Here is a 15,298-nt window from a genome sequence, read left to right as displayed (position 1 = left end):
TGATCTTATTTTCTGTAAAGTTCATGCAGGCTGAACACACTCTGTCATCCAAAATGTAAAACTATGCAGTTAAATAAAAAACTTCACGGACCGTGACGGTGAACACAAAACACTCGAGTGCTCAGGCGGCGTTTAGGTGGCAGGTTGATCTGTTTAGAGCACAGCTAACACAGCTGCAGCTCGGTGTTAAAATACAGAAATCTAAATACTTCAAGAAAGGCCATAGAAGTTATAAAAAACGGCAGATTTATGATTCTTTACAGATGCGTGTTAAATACAGATGTAGGTCCCTCTCTTAACACTGCTGTTGTGATCCAGACATGATTTACAGAGACCACTTGGTCCTAAAAGGCACAGTTTCACTCTAATAACATCCAAACTGACTCTCATAAAAACATGAATGTTTTCAGGTAATGTTTCTAAAAGCTTGACCTTGCTGGAAAAAAATAAAGATATGCTTGAGGTGAACCTCAGATCGTCTGCAGCTTGGCTGGTAACTACGGCCGTGTTCAAACTGTCCTCCATGCAGTGAGGCAGCCATTTTGCTTCCTGCTCTACATATCCAGCATGCGGTACACCAAAATAAGCACATAGGGGTTTCAGACTCCATCGATCACTGCAGCTGAGGAGCTGGCAGCGTGTTAATGCTATAGCTAACGCCTGCAGCTCATTTTTGCGATTTTCTTACATATCGAGAATGTCGAGTGAGTAAAAAAACACTCCTCTGATGCCAAAACTATGAAGTGACTTGTCTCTTGTCTCTTTTTCTGGCTGAGATGCAGGATGGGAGACGAGTGATTAAAACATACAGGAACCACATGTGAACCTTCGGTGGGTCAGTCTGAACAGTTGGTCCTTAGATATCTGCAGTCCAGCTCACAGAGTTATTCAGTTTGAACATATTTGATTGCTTTTTGTGGATAACATTCACCAATTAAATCATTTTTGTCACATCCGCTTCATCCAATCAGACGACAGGCTGCCAATCCATCAATAAAGAAGATGAAGGCACTCACGCTTTGATCAATCTACCATCACTGATCAACCTGACATGCATGTTTTTAACGCTGTTCTTCACCATCACACAGCCCTGCAGCCCGTTAGAAGGATCTTAATTACATGTCTTCTACCACGAAAAGCAGGCAAGGTAACGAATAATCGTTCAAATTCACAAACGAGCCAAAATCTAATCCATCAGTAAATGCTACACCTTTATTTATCCTTGATTCATCAAGATCATGTGTAGGCAGCCGATAAGATGAACGCAGCCCCAGACATGAAGCTACCAAAGCGTGTTAACGACCCATTACTGGCTCTTCATCATCTCTGGATCTAATTCATTTCATTCTTATTCATAAAGTGCAAAACACAGGCCAATTAAAGCCAATTATAATCCAATACACTGCAATTTAATCATAATCCAATAAAATCCAAATGAGCCCAATTCATGCAAAGACAATAATGAACTTGCATCATTACCTTCTGATATGAAATACATTTTTCCCACAAAAAACTAGTTAAAATCACTTCTTTCTGTGTATATTAATCAATCCTGTAACTTTCTGTTCATTATCTATAGGTTTTCCAACGAAACTGATCATAAAAAAAATGTTTAATTTTAAAATTAGTTTCCGTTGTTCGGGGTGAAAATGCTTCTTTATTTCATATTTCAAAAGGTTTCTTTATGATGAATGGAAAGAACACAGAAGGAACTACAAACTTAGACTTAATATGAAGTAAAAAAGCTCGGCTGAGCACTCAATCGGTTCCGTGGGGCATGACAGACAAAGGTGGTAGGTGTCACGGTGCGTTGGAGAGGAAGGACCCAGATGGAGTTCTTCTCCAAAATCAAAAGGTTTATTTACAAAACGGGGAGCAGGAACAAAAGGCGCGGCAGAGCCGGATTATCAAAAATACTTGACATGAAAAAACACTATGACTAAGGCTATCTTAAACAGGCTATGAGGCTGGCAATCAAACTTATCTTTTGTCGTGGAAGCATGAAGGGATAGTGAGGATTCTGCAGTGACTGAAAGTAAACCAGGAAGCTAAATACTGTGAAGGGAGTGATCAGTGAATGAGGTGCAGCTGTGAACAATGAGCAATGAGGTGAGGTGAGTGAACCGAGGTGGCAGGGGAAGAACATGGCTAGAACAAAACATGATTAAACAAACTGTGACATAAACTTATAGAGCAGACTGTGACAGTAGGAGGTCAGAGCTAACACAACTGCAGATTAAGGGAATACCCTTAAATAGAAAACAGTCATACGTGTATTCAGTCAGTGGGGTCAGCACAGGTTGTGAAGAGCGTCTTATTTAAAGGACACCTTTGTCCTCTGTAAAGAGCTCAGTCCTCAAGTTCCCTCTCAACCCAGGAACAGAGGAGTTACAGTACTTCCCACTCGTTTCACCGCTGACCTGCTGCCAGTGATTTCTTACAGCGAAATGAGAAAATAAAGTTATTTAAGCAGCCGACTTGAATCTGTCGGAAAAATTCAAGCCGCCGGTTGTGTAATGTAATGGAAGCCATGGTGATGCTGGTCTGTAACCTGCTCAAACTCTGACACTGAAATGGAAAGAAGGGGTGTTGTGGTTGCAGCAGGGAGGTGGTCACAAACAACTGACAACTATGCTTGCATCAGACATTTTCCTTTTTTAACCATGAGCTCAGTTTTATTTAGTCTCAACGGCAGAAATGGTAAACAAAATCAGTGTCAAATATATTTGGACACCTGTGGCCCGACATGTTCTCTCATTCGAAAAAGGACATTTCAGTTTTAAAGTTTCATGCATCTGGATATCAAAATGAATGGCTGTGGAGGAATCTTGTTCCACTCTTCTCTCCAGCGTTGCTTCAGCTCATTGAGGTTTGCAGCACTGGTTTCTGCACAGCTCTCTTAAGGTCCCACCACAGCATTTCAGTCAGGCTGAGGTCTGGACTCTGACTGGACCATTGCAACACCTTGATTCTTTCCTTTTTCACACATTCTGCTGTAGATCTGCTGCTGTGTTTGGGATCATTGTCCTGTTGATGAGCCAGTTTCAGCCCAGCTTTAGCTGTGGGACAGATGGCCTCACATCTGACTCTAGAATACTTTGGTATCCAGAGGAGTTCATGGTGGACTCAATGACTGCAAGGTGCCCAGGTCCTGTGGCTGCAGAACAAGCCCAGATCATCAGCCCTCCACCACCGTGCTTGACAGCTGGTATGAGGTGTTTGTGCTGATATGCTGTGTTTGGTTTCCTCCAAACGTGCTGCTGTGCATTATGACCAAACATCTCCACTTTGCTCTGGTCTGTCCAAAGGACATTGTTCCAGAAGTCTTGAGCTTTGTTCAGATGCAGCTTTGCAAACCTAAGCTGTGCTGCCATGTTCTTTTTAGAGAGAAGAGGCTTTCTCCTGCAGCCCTTCCAAACAAGCCATCCTTGTTCAGTCTTTTTCTAACTGTGCTGTCATGACCTTTAACCTTTAACATGCTAACTGAGGCCTGTCGAGTCTGAGATGTAGCTACTTGGGTTTTTCACCTTGGGGTGAACTTGCTGGGACATCCACTCCTGGGAAGATCCTGGCCACTCCTTCCTGTTTTCCTCCCTGGCTGCTACTTTCCTTCATTCCTGTGGAAATCTCAGTTTTTCACAAACTACTTCTGAATTTTGACTTAATTTTTGTTAAATAATGACAATATGTTTATATATTTATTGTGTTATTGCTTCAGCAGTAACTATCAGCTAAAACATGACGACTTTCATCAAAATTGTACATAACTAAGTTTTTAAAAGATAAAAAAGAATAACCCTCAGCCCATCAATGGGCTTATTGACAGTAGTTTGCCCTAAAAACATGCTCAGAATGTAACTACAATAAAAAATATGTCCACTAGATGAAATATGAATTCACCAGTCAGTCTCATACTACAACTGTGTGTAGAAAGTGTTTTCTGAGGGAACATGTAAGAGACCACAAGTTACACAGAACTTCTGTATCAGTTTGAGGATGATCTGTGTTTCTGGGAAAAGTTTAGTCATGTTTATGGTTACAGAGCAGCTTCTACGTACTTGTACACCGCTTTGTTGTGCTTCTTTCTTCATCTTACACAATATTTCTGGTTAAAACTGAGCCACACATGACTTTGCTAAGCAGATAAGTGTCTTCTGGGAAGCTGTGAAGACAATCGGTTCAAGTCATTTGGAGTCTGAAGCAGAGACTGACAGCCTTCAGAGACAGTGCAAGAGTGGAAGCAACGACATCGGAAACTCCTTTCAGTTCAGTGTGTGTCACAGAGAGGAAAGACGCCCTGCAGTCAGTAAACAAGTAAACAAGGAAACACACACAAGAGTAAAGTGTCACAGCCGTAGACCTTCCACAGAAACATTTCCACCCTCAGGGGTGTTTCCTTCCACTGACCTCTGTGACGACACTTTCAGAGGCTTAATTAAACCAGGATGAGGGTGATATTTAAAATCTGCCTCAACAGAAACAAAAGAAGAAGTGGACCCCGCTTACTTCTGTTTTACCGAGATCCAACCCGCTCCAATCGAATGTCACATCGAAAACAAACAACCGTACATCACTGACCGAAACAGTTCATCCACACGGGAAATCTCACAGTAGGAAAAAATGTATTAATAAGATCCATAGAGAACAAGAACCAACATGTTTGTGTAGTTTCTGCTCTACAACCGCAGCATATTACCCCTGCATGTTAATAAAGCCACAGAGCCAACCCCCAACCACAGCATTTCTGTCAACTCTCAAACTCAATCTTATTTCATTCAATATAACCTCATTTTTTAACAGTTTGAGTTTAATCCCAGTAGCAGCTGTAACCTGCGACATAAATCACCAGCTAAGGAATTAATAAGTACTGTGGGCTCCTGTATCTCACTGATTTGGAAGATGGTCTTTGAATATTTCCTGGCGTCCGTCTAACAGACATTATTGAGAAAATACCACTTTCATCTTTGTGTGTTATGAACCGCCTGAGGCAGAGTGATAAAGTGCTCTTAACTCTCTTGGGATCCAGTCGAATAACTGACCCGGAAGTGTCTCAAAAACTGGTGAAAACTGGTAGAAAAAAAGAAAAAAGATTCGATCTCACAGATCTTTACGGCCGCAACAAACAAAGAATAGTCGAGCAGCTGTGATCATATCTTTCGCTTTTGTGGATTTCATAAACCGTGATAACCAAGTTTATTTGGAAGATATTAAAACAGACTTATTCTAATATCTTATAATAGAAAAGTACGACACATTATCTGAGGAATAATGGGACAGAGCAGGTTTTTTGTCTTTCAACAAGTTTGAGACTTTTCTCAAAAAGAAAAGGAGCCAGACGACAGCTGAAGGTGAAAGTAGGTGAAGCAGAAGGAAATTAGGTCTTCTGTTATCTCTACAATAACAACAAGCATGTGCAATAAGACGCCTACACCGTCTCATAATTCATCAACCCACAGAAAATTGTCTTATTATGTCTTTCATTCTCTGCCCCTCCTGTGTTTTCTGGGTGATCACCTGACTGGTTTCCAACCTGTGCAGTTAAACTCTGCTGCTCATCGGTTTACGTGGAGTTCATATCAGGCGTTCATGCCTTCAATAAGAAGCACATCTGGAAACATTAACATCTGTACAACGTAAACCTCTCAGCCTGAACGCTTTAGAATTAGTTTGTTACAATATTTGGGGCTAAAATGAGGGGGTTGGATTCTACAGGAGAACAGAAACACCAGCTTGTGGGTTAGCATATCTTGCACCTTCCAGTCCAATATCCATATTTATGTAGTTTATCTTGCTTAATGTGGTTCCTTGACATGGTCCTTTAACTTTAACTATACTTCTTCAGAATATTTCAGACACTTCAGGGAATAAATTAAAGATGAGTGTGGAGGCCCAACCTCATAACATGGCGCTGCTGTCCCAGCATGCAACACTGCATGATGAATTGTACCATTCTCTGCACTTAGCACTTATCTTCACTTCATCTTTTCCGTGATGTCTCATCTTATAGTTTAGCTGCGTCTTTTGTCTCCATTTAAATTTATTTTGGGGGAAACAACATTTCAGTACACTTTATGCTAGGATACGGCAGCACTGACTCATCTCAATCAGAGCAGGAGTGTTAGCAGCAATTTAAAAACTAAGATATAAAGTGCCACAAAAGCCTTTATATAAAGACGTTTAGTGCAAGAACAGGCTGACAGTTCGGTTTAAAGTGGCATCCGAACTACAGCTTTAAGGCTGATTTGAACGTAATCAACGGCAGAGAACAGCACACAGGGTGGAGGTTTGTTCCAGGAGTGCATGACTAAATTAGTCTGGACTTTTGAGCTGCTTGCTGGAGAACAGGTGGTGCGTTTTGGTTCTAAAGCAGCGTGAAACTTCAGGACAAGCAGCAAAGACCAGCGAATGAGCTCATTTTAACGTCAGAGTGTCGGAGCTTCATTTTGTTGGAGACAAGTCTTTATTATTTGAGAGGAGTCCATCGTTGAAGTTGCGGCTGCTGGAAACGAAAGTATTTCCTCTTTTTGCAATATTTTACAATTCATTTTCAGTCTGTGATTACAAACAGATTTTCACTAAAACAGTTTCAACTTTATCACTAAGAACAGTTTTGGGTGCGTTTAAGCCAAAAAAGTTCAGTCATTCATTTGATTTAAACACCAGGGAACCTTCTGATAACTGAGATGTCAAACTTCACAGTAGGTCATTGAGCAGCTGAGCTAAGCTGATTATTCCTTTATGAGATCAGATAAAGTGCTAAAGCACACACACATTAACACACACTAATGCCTGCTATGTGGTCCCATTTGACTATGATTTGCTTTAAGTTCTTAGCATCCAAAGTCAATCTCTCTTCCTCTTTTTCAAGTTAAAGATAAATCCACACCAACCAAAATTGATCTACATTTCATTCTAAAGCACACATGTGCACACACAAAACCACAGTGTTTCAGCAGAAACTTGACACAGTTAAGGCAGCTCTGCAGGCAGATTTCTTATGTGCTCTTCTGCTCACTTCTTCATTTCATGCCTGAGGTTGCACACACTCCAGGTGCAGCTTTTAGCTTCTGTTGGGCTATGACTCCTTTTGCACCATGTTGTAGAGCAGCTCAGTAGCACAAGCCACATCAGATAAGAAGAATCAGGCTTCTAATGTAAGACGAGGAAGATCATGACATGGTTAGATGCTGAGATGCACTTAGCTTAGTCCGATCTGAGTCCCTCCCATAGCCAGAACAGAGCTCTGATCAAAACAACTATCAAACGTTTATTTCAGGCAGGTAACGTAACCCATGCAAAGACGAGAAGAGAACAGTTTGTTCAGTCCTCAGACCGTGATGTGATATGACTGCATGCAGAGGAAGTGACCTCTTAACTTGTACAATCATATCTGTTTATGTTGTGTTTGCCATGCTTCATCCAAAGCGACTTACCAATGAGGAGAGAACATTACAGCTAACGTCAAAGCTCACGATAAGCTACGTAGAAGGAAAAGCTCTAGTCAGGCGCTGGGTTGTGCATTAAATGGCACAGAACGCCCAAAAGGCTCTGAGGCTTCACCTTTCTACAAGATGAAAGCCTTGCATTTCTGAAACTACACATGGTGTGAAGTGAAATTTAAAGCCACATGACCAGCACGCTGAACTCCAAAGGAAAAGGTTAAGTTTTTACCACGGTTTAACGTTCAGGTTGTTTACAAAGACAGAAACTTTGTTTTTTTTTAAATGAAGTCTTTCATGATCCCCAGAGGACGAACCCAGCTGATCTCAGATGCTCACTGTTCTTAAGTTTGGGAGCAAAGAGCAAACCCCAAAAGTGATGTCACAACACCTGGCGAGACGAGCACTTTGGTGCTGCTTTGTTTAGCTTCGCTGTACAGTTCTGTGTATTTTTGTAACATGTTGTGTGAGTGGAAGAGTTGAAAATACACTCGAAAAGGAAGACCTGCAGGGAAAAATGTGGAAACCGGTCTCTATAGTCATCTATACGACATGTCTGAACTACATTAAGAAAACAAATGTTAGAGAAACAACAGATCATTCAAACTGAGGTTATTTATTTATTTTTCTGCTGGGGGCTTTTTTTTATTCATTTAATGGACAGGACAGTTGAAGAGAGACAGGAAGCAGAGAGAGGGGGATGCAGTAAAGGCCCATCTGGTGCAGACTGTAGCCTCTATACATGCGGCGCCTGCACGACCCACTACGCCACCGACCGGCCCAAACTGAAGTTATCTCTGTGTGAATCGTGTCGTACTGTATGACCTCAGGTGCGAACCTTCCCGTGGTGCAGTGTACACTCAGCAGAGACACCTACTGCTCAGAACCAGAACTGCAGCGAGGCCAACTCGTCTTTAAGCTCTGGTTCCGGTGAAAACAGACACATGGACTGACTTTGGTGATCCCTGAATCGTCTCGAACGGCCAAGATCACCAACTTTGGTTTAAGACGAAATACTTGAATTCAATCATCAACCTCAGCTGAGCTGCAAGCTGCAAATCAGTAAATATTAGCATAACAACCTAAAACAATAAGGTGAACCAAAGGCCAAATATCCTGTTTTCATGTGTGCGGAGAAGAAGATGCAAGATACCAGCTGAGCAACTCAGTACCGTCTGGTGGCTTTAAACCACTATGTTCCATATTTCATATTTTAAGAGCTGACTGTGTGCTGAGATGTTTCCCCTGCAACGAGTAAAAGTAGTACGCTGCTTTTTGAACTTTTGTCGTGTTATTTACATGCATTTTAAGCTTTTGGTGAGAAATTTTATGGCATTCAAATAACATGTCAAATGGTTACGTGAGCACAAACGTACAAAGCAGGGCCTCAAAATAAAGTACGAAAAAGCTTTGCATGAACACGCCGAATGACTTAGCATGCAGAAACTTCACCTTTTCAGGAGACCAGGCTGTCTGTGCAACTGCTGAATGTCTCACATTTCACTGTTGGGGCTTAAATATCTTAATTATCATCTTCAACTCCCTCAGTGGTCTGATGAAATAAGTGCCCTTTTTTTAGCCTTTGCCTGCCTAAAGTAGGTGCAATTAGTCTGAGTTGGTGTTCACCTTAGTCCAGGTTGGTGTGACATGTTTCCACTGTTAATGGTAAAGAACAGGTTCCTGACTCAAAACAGAAAGCCTGGCACCAACCACGAGCTGCAACTTTGGCCTTAAATCTCCCCCAAAGACAGAGCTATAGGTGACAAAAGAAGTCTGAACTGAGCATAAATCTGTTGGCTATGAGAACAGGTTTCCATGTGAGAACCTGCATTAAATTCTAAGCACTACATCAGAAAGACAGACTGATGTTGAAAGGATAACTGCAGTGTCAGAACATTTCTTTAACAGGACACATCTCACCAGTTATCAGTGGTTTTATTTTGGGCATTAGTTAACACCGTAAAACATCGTTTAAAAACAACAAATTAAACCATTTAAGAAACACATTCAACATAGAAAGAATTCTACAAATGAAAACCTTAAAAACAAACAGCCCTGGGCTTTGATGTGTGGATCAGGTCATCATACATTAAGCATGCTGCACAGCAGGTTAAACAAGCTACTGCCTGCGTCACATCGCTGGATTGAAGCAGAGAGAGACAGACAGACAGTTTAAATTGAGAAAGGCTGTCTCAGCTGGTAGAAATGTTGACATGACACCTAATCGCATCATTATCATATTTCTTTCTTTGCACGAGTTGCTTAAAACTCGTTTTACACTCACTTTATTACGTGTTAACAGGCTGTTTTTGTTCTCTCGTTCTCTGCTGGTCACAGCCTCTCACACACAATACGAGAAGCTGTTTAAAACCTATTTTCCATAAATGTTACTCTGGGTTTAGGATTGTGGTTTGTTTGAAACAGGCTTGCTGCAGTGTCTGTGCATCTTTCAGATCCCCCGACGTGGTAAAGCTACTTCTTAGGTTTCATTCTTATGCGACTTAAAAATACAACTTAAAAAAAGTGTCACTGCTGCCATAATGGTCATCACACGCACAAGCACACACACGTGTGTTAAAGCAGCAGTGAGAACTACTTTCTCACCTCTCCCGATGATGCAAAAGTGTTGCATTTGCAGTTTTATCTTCTTTATATGATATGAAACTAACTCTGTGGTATTTATCCAAAAAAATCTGACTGGAACACTGTCTCTGGGAGATCATCACACGTGTGAGTACAGCTGAATTCACTGCACAGACGCTGTGGTTAAAGCATCTACAGCAGCAGCTTCTCCCTGTAGGACCACAGTGGACCCCTGAAAAGCAGCTTACAAGAGGCTCAAAGGACAGAACAAAGTGTCTGAGGTGTTCACCCAGCCTCCAAACTCCTCAGATACCACTCTGATGGTATCTGAGGGAAGAAAGCCCAATCCAAAAGATCTGTCTGAGTCCAGGACACCCTTGGGTGTTCTTGGTCTGTGCTCTGAGCAGTCAGAGCTCCTTTGGCAACATGAGGAAGACCCACTCAATATCAGGCAGGTGAGTGTCTGAGTAAGTGGGTGAGAAACTCACTTTAAAGTGCTGTGGAGAAGCCAGATAAGGTTAAAAGGAGCTATTTTAGTGTTGACCTTCTCTCTGTTGGTGAGTGGGTGTTCCTACCAGGCAACCATGCAAATCTCTTACAAACAGAACAATATTATCAACTAATCTGCTGAGAGGAAGTATGTTCGCTCTACAGAGAACTGCTTTGCAGCGGTTACAGTCACCGTTTACTGCAGATCATGGAAGAACAGCTTGATAATTTCCCAAAATGTCCTCTAATTGGGGCATAACCTCACGAGATTAAAGCTTCTTTGTCATAAAAAGTGAATGATTAGTTCATGTTTTGGTCCATCAAGGATTCCAAAGAATATAAAGTGATTCTGACATTTGACAATGTGGATAATAAAACTAATTTTTACTTTTAAATAATTCAGTCTTTGCATTTTAAACAAAAGAAGTTGCTGCAGCCCGTCTATCGTTCACACTGACCAGACAGATGTGGCGTTTAACCACGCCCGGGTGTGCTTTTAAACAGTGTCCCGGCCTCAGGGAATCATACGTATGTCACTATTACGCTTACTAGTATATTTTATCATCTTCCCTGCTGGCTCAGAGGTGTGTCACCTTCGCCCCCACATTCGGTCTCCATGCCTCAAAAAACATGTCGCTGAGGCACGACCAAAAGTCCCGGCTTGAACCGGCTCTTTTAAACCGGCTAAAACTCAGACCAATGCGAGCTGTGCTTAAACGGACAAATATTCCCAAACCCAACTGAAATCATTCAGAAAACAGAGCAGAAACAAACAGCCGACACAAACATGAACAAAGGGATCAGATAGGAATTCTGTGTACCCAAAAACCTACGGCGACTTTGATCGTTCCACATCATCCACTGGGAAAAACATCTGCCTTTAAATAGAGGAGACGACAAAAGAAACTCACCGCTCAACGAGACTTTAAATCAGTCGATAAAATGAGAAGTTCGGCATGTTTTAGTTTCCCACACTGAGTTCAACTGCGAGCTGGATCCATTCTTTTGGCTGAATCTCTGCTCTGTAGTCACTTGCAGTGTAGAATCATTGATATGCACAAAACAGTCATTTTAAAAGAGAGAACCACCCCACTGACGACTGAGAGGTGTATGTGGGCTCTTCTTTTTTAGGAGACCGTTTCAGGTGTGACTGACTTTAAGGAAAGTACCAGAGAATCCTCTAAAATACAGTCAGCCCCCAGAAACAGCTAAATGAATGTGTAACAGGTTCATATTCCATCTCTGAACAGGAAAAACATTTAATGATATTTGGTAATCATTTCAAATTTCAGCTTAGTCCAAGTAACACAACGGCTTTGAAGGTGTTCTCCTTTTTCGCGCCGTGCAAACCATCACGGGCCTCCGTCACCATGAGGCTGACAAAGCATCTCTGGATAAAGTAAAAGCTTCGCTGCGGCGTCCTTCTGCAGGACAGTTTGGGAGAGGCAGCAGATTCACTTGCTGTCTATGAGTCTAAATGTTTGAATGTGTTAACATCTTTGTTTCTGGATGAGCTAACTGAATCTGAGCATTTGGAGTATGCAGGTTCACCGGCTCCAACATTTGATCTCATTACAACACAACGCTCAGCTGGAAACACCTAAAGTTGCTGCTCTCACATGTTGCAAACCTTTCCCAGCAGTTACACTCCTCAACTGCAGTGGGCTTGTCCAGCTGGCAGCTCAGCCCAATCAACAGGTCCTGTGATGGAGCTGGTTTGGTTGCTAAGGGGGGGGCCGACACATTATTACACCTAACTGCTGCATTAACACCAGCAAAGCTCTAAAAGTTCTCCTCATTGTGTGAACGACATGGCTCATGTTTAATAGATGCCAGTTAAAAGCTGGCTGCAGATTATTGGCTCACATGAAAAAGATCCTGTAACTGAAGCATGTCTGTGTGTTTGTGAACTTTGAAAAAGACATTTCATATCAACCTCACTAATTTAAACATGCAGCACATAGAAGTCTGATTTCTCACTTGTGCTACGACCCGTTTTAAAGAAGAGACACAAGAAGAGAAACCTGAATGAAAACAAAACAAAATGGCAGAAATAATGTAGATAGACAGCCAGTTCTGTTAGTTCCACCCAAATATAGTTATATATAATAAGAAATAATAATAAAATGTCTACTAATGTGTCCCAGCTTCTGTTTAGAGCTTGTTCTCACACAGCTGAATGAGTGAAATTACAGTTTAAAGAGATGTTTGATTACTATCTAAAGTAACTTTTTCAGATGGAGTAAAACTATCATAAAAAAAAGGTTATTGACAAGAATACTTTCACTTCTAGTTAAACCACTTCCTCTAGCTGGGTAGGCTGCACCGAGGTTGTGACTGCAACAAACCAACGTAACTAAAATCAATCCCATCCATGTTTCTATTCTAAACTCATGGAGAAAGTCGACATGAACGTGTTAGACCTTGAGAAACGCCCAATGTGTCGTTATGGAACGAGCGGTGAAGAGTGAGCGGCTAAAAAAGTATGCAGAAGTAAGACATGCTTGACTTGAGATGGTAGCAGCCGGTGCAACAAACATCCTCATACAAATGATTTTATAGCTTTAAACGCTTTTGTTCCTCCTCAAAAGTTTCATCATGTGGTCACTTTTCAGAGACTCTCTGAAAGTCTCATTTTTAAAAATCTAACCAGCTGTGGTAAGAAAAAAAAAAGCTAAATCTGACCTTGTAAACTTCTCCGTAGGTTCCTCCTCCAACTCTCAACAGGATCTCAAAATCATCCTGAGGGTTCTTGGTGGAGATATCCAGAGCTGCCCTCTGTTGGAAATCCATTCTGTTGTTCTGTGTCACTAATAATCCTCCTCAGGCATGTCACGCACTAACGGGCATCTCCATCTAAAACTGATGAGTGCTCAGGAGAGGAGAGCTGCTGAGGAAGGACACGTACAATCTCTGTGTCTCACTTGTATTTCACTCAAACTGCAGTCAAACACACGCCTTCCTGTTTCTGTTTCTCAGCCTACTTTAGATCCTCCCTACCTCTGTCACTCCCTCCCTCCCACCTCACACCTTTCTGCCTCTCTTAAGCTTTTTTTCCCTGCTCATTTGCATAATCCGGTTTTGTTTATTGTTGGCTCTTAGAGTGTGTTAGGCAAAAGGCTGGCAGTGTGTGTGAGCAAACATAAGCACAAACTAAGGGACAGTGCGTCGTTTGCAGCTGGTTAACAGCAGCTTTGCTGCTGGGTTAGTACGACTTTCGGTCTCGTACTTTGGGAACGTCTGTGTGCATCTTGCATATGTGAGCTGATTAACTGCAGTTGTGCTGTTTGGGGTTTTTCAGTGCGAGTTTCAGTCTAAGCTTTACGCCCACTGCTGTGTGTGTGCAGCTTTGCAAGAAGACTCACTCATGCTTGGAGCTCCCTTTTGGCTTCCTGTTCATATCCTGTTCAAACGAGGGGCACCCTTTTACATCCTGTCAGCATGACAGAATAACTTCTGTATCTATACACGCTGCCTGAAATCTACCTGCTCTAATTCTCTAGTCTTAGTCTTTTGCTAAAATGAATGAATGAACTGAGAGATGGAGCCATGAGCTGGTATTCACAGCTTTTCTTAAACTGTTCTGAATGACATTTGTTGGAAACACCTGAAAAGAGAACAGTTAGGACTGGATCAGTCACGTCTAAAGATGGTGCTTAATGAGAAGTCAGCCCATTGCTTGGATTGGTCCTCTGGTTACCCTGAGTGACGGCGGGACATTTCTGTGTCACACCTGGAGGTGAAGAGCAGACAGACTGAGCGACATTTTCAGGCACAGAACTGTTGAATAAAAACAGGAAACATGGCATTTCCTCAAATAAAAACTGGTAATCAATCAAAGGCCTTTTATAACGGCTGGTAGAGTTTACAGGAACACCGACAGAGTCCAGCTTCTAACAGTGTCCGCACTGGCAGGAAGGGAGAGAGAGAGAGAGACGAAGGCCCTCTTATTGGCGACAATTCAGTCTGTAACACTTCTGAATAATCAATACAAGGAGCTGACCGTGAGTTTTGTCAAAGTCGCCGTTCTATTCTTTTATTTCAAACCACTTCAGATCAGTCCGATAAGCTCTTACACACAGTAAAATCCCAGCTAAGAACAAGGGTGTTTCCATCCATTTTAAGGAGGAATTTCTTTTTAAATCCAGGAACTTTTTTTTTGGTTTAGTTGATTCAAATTTTGATTCATTTACAAACAAACCACAGCTGTAACCTTCAGTAATATTTCAGTCCCTGCTCGGTTACAGCTAAACTATGATTATTTAACACAATCACTCAGACGTTATCAAAACAACGTCAACTCTAATGAGTCTTAGAGAAGTAATGATGAGGTTTAGGGTGGGCGATGTATCGAAGACACTCGATGTGTCTTGAGTTGTCCCAGATGTATTAAATGACTTTACCATCATTGTTGCAATGTTATTCTAAGACGCCTTCCTGTCATTTTCTTTGGAATTAGGCTTCCTTCGCTGTCTATTAAAGCAACGCTCTGCCACACCTACAGAAAACTCTCCTTTGTTGGTGCATATTTTTGTATTTGGAGAGGCGGGAGAAGGACGAACCGGTTTCCACAGAACAGCAGCATATATAACAAAAGTGGTTCTGATTTCGCAAAAGGGACGGTGAACACGATGCAGTTATCTGCAAAAGATGCAGCAAATCAGATGCCACAAAAGGCAGAGGTACCACGAAATGCCATCCGCCACAAAACAAAAAGTGCAAGCTCTGCATGTCCGACCACGCCGAATAAAAGGTCAACTGAACCAGTGGTGAAGCAAACGGCTGGC

The 15,298-nt window shown here is 41.9% G+C and overlaps 1 protein-coding gene across 1 annotated transcript in view; it reads right to left on the bottom strand.

Annotated features, from left to right (window-relative positions):
- The window catches only part of LOC140314035 (mitogen-activated protein kinase kinase kinase kinase 5-like), a 32,452-nt gene extending 18,960 nt beyond the window's left edge, over positions 1-13,492 (bottom strand). Inside the window, exon 1 of the mRNA XM_072392058.1 lies at positions 13,197-13,492. Within this exon, the coding sequence (XP_072248159.1) occupies positions 13,197-13,304 (108 nt within the window). The 5' untranslated portion in view covers positions 13,305-13,492. The remainder of the gene's footprint in view (positions 1-13,196) is intronic.
- Positions 13,493-15,298: the final 1,806 nt, after the last annotated feature.

This window comes from Leuresthes tenuis, unplaced genomic scaffold (assembly GCF_036924035.1).
Source record: "Leuresthes tenuis unplaced genomic scaffold, fLeuTen1.0.hap1 SCAF_9, whole genome shotgun sequence".
Classification (NCBI taxonomy): Eukaryota; Metazoa; Chordata; class Actinopteri; order Atheriniformes; family Atherinopsidae; genus Leuresthes; species Leuresthes tenuis.
Note: the sequence above shows the minus strand (reverse complement) of the source record. Positions and strands in the feature narration are given on the sequence as shown.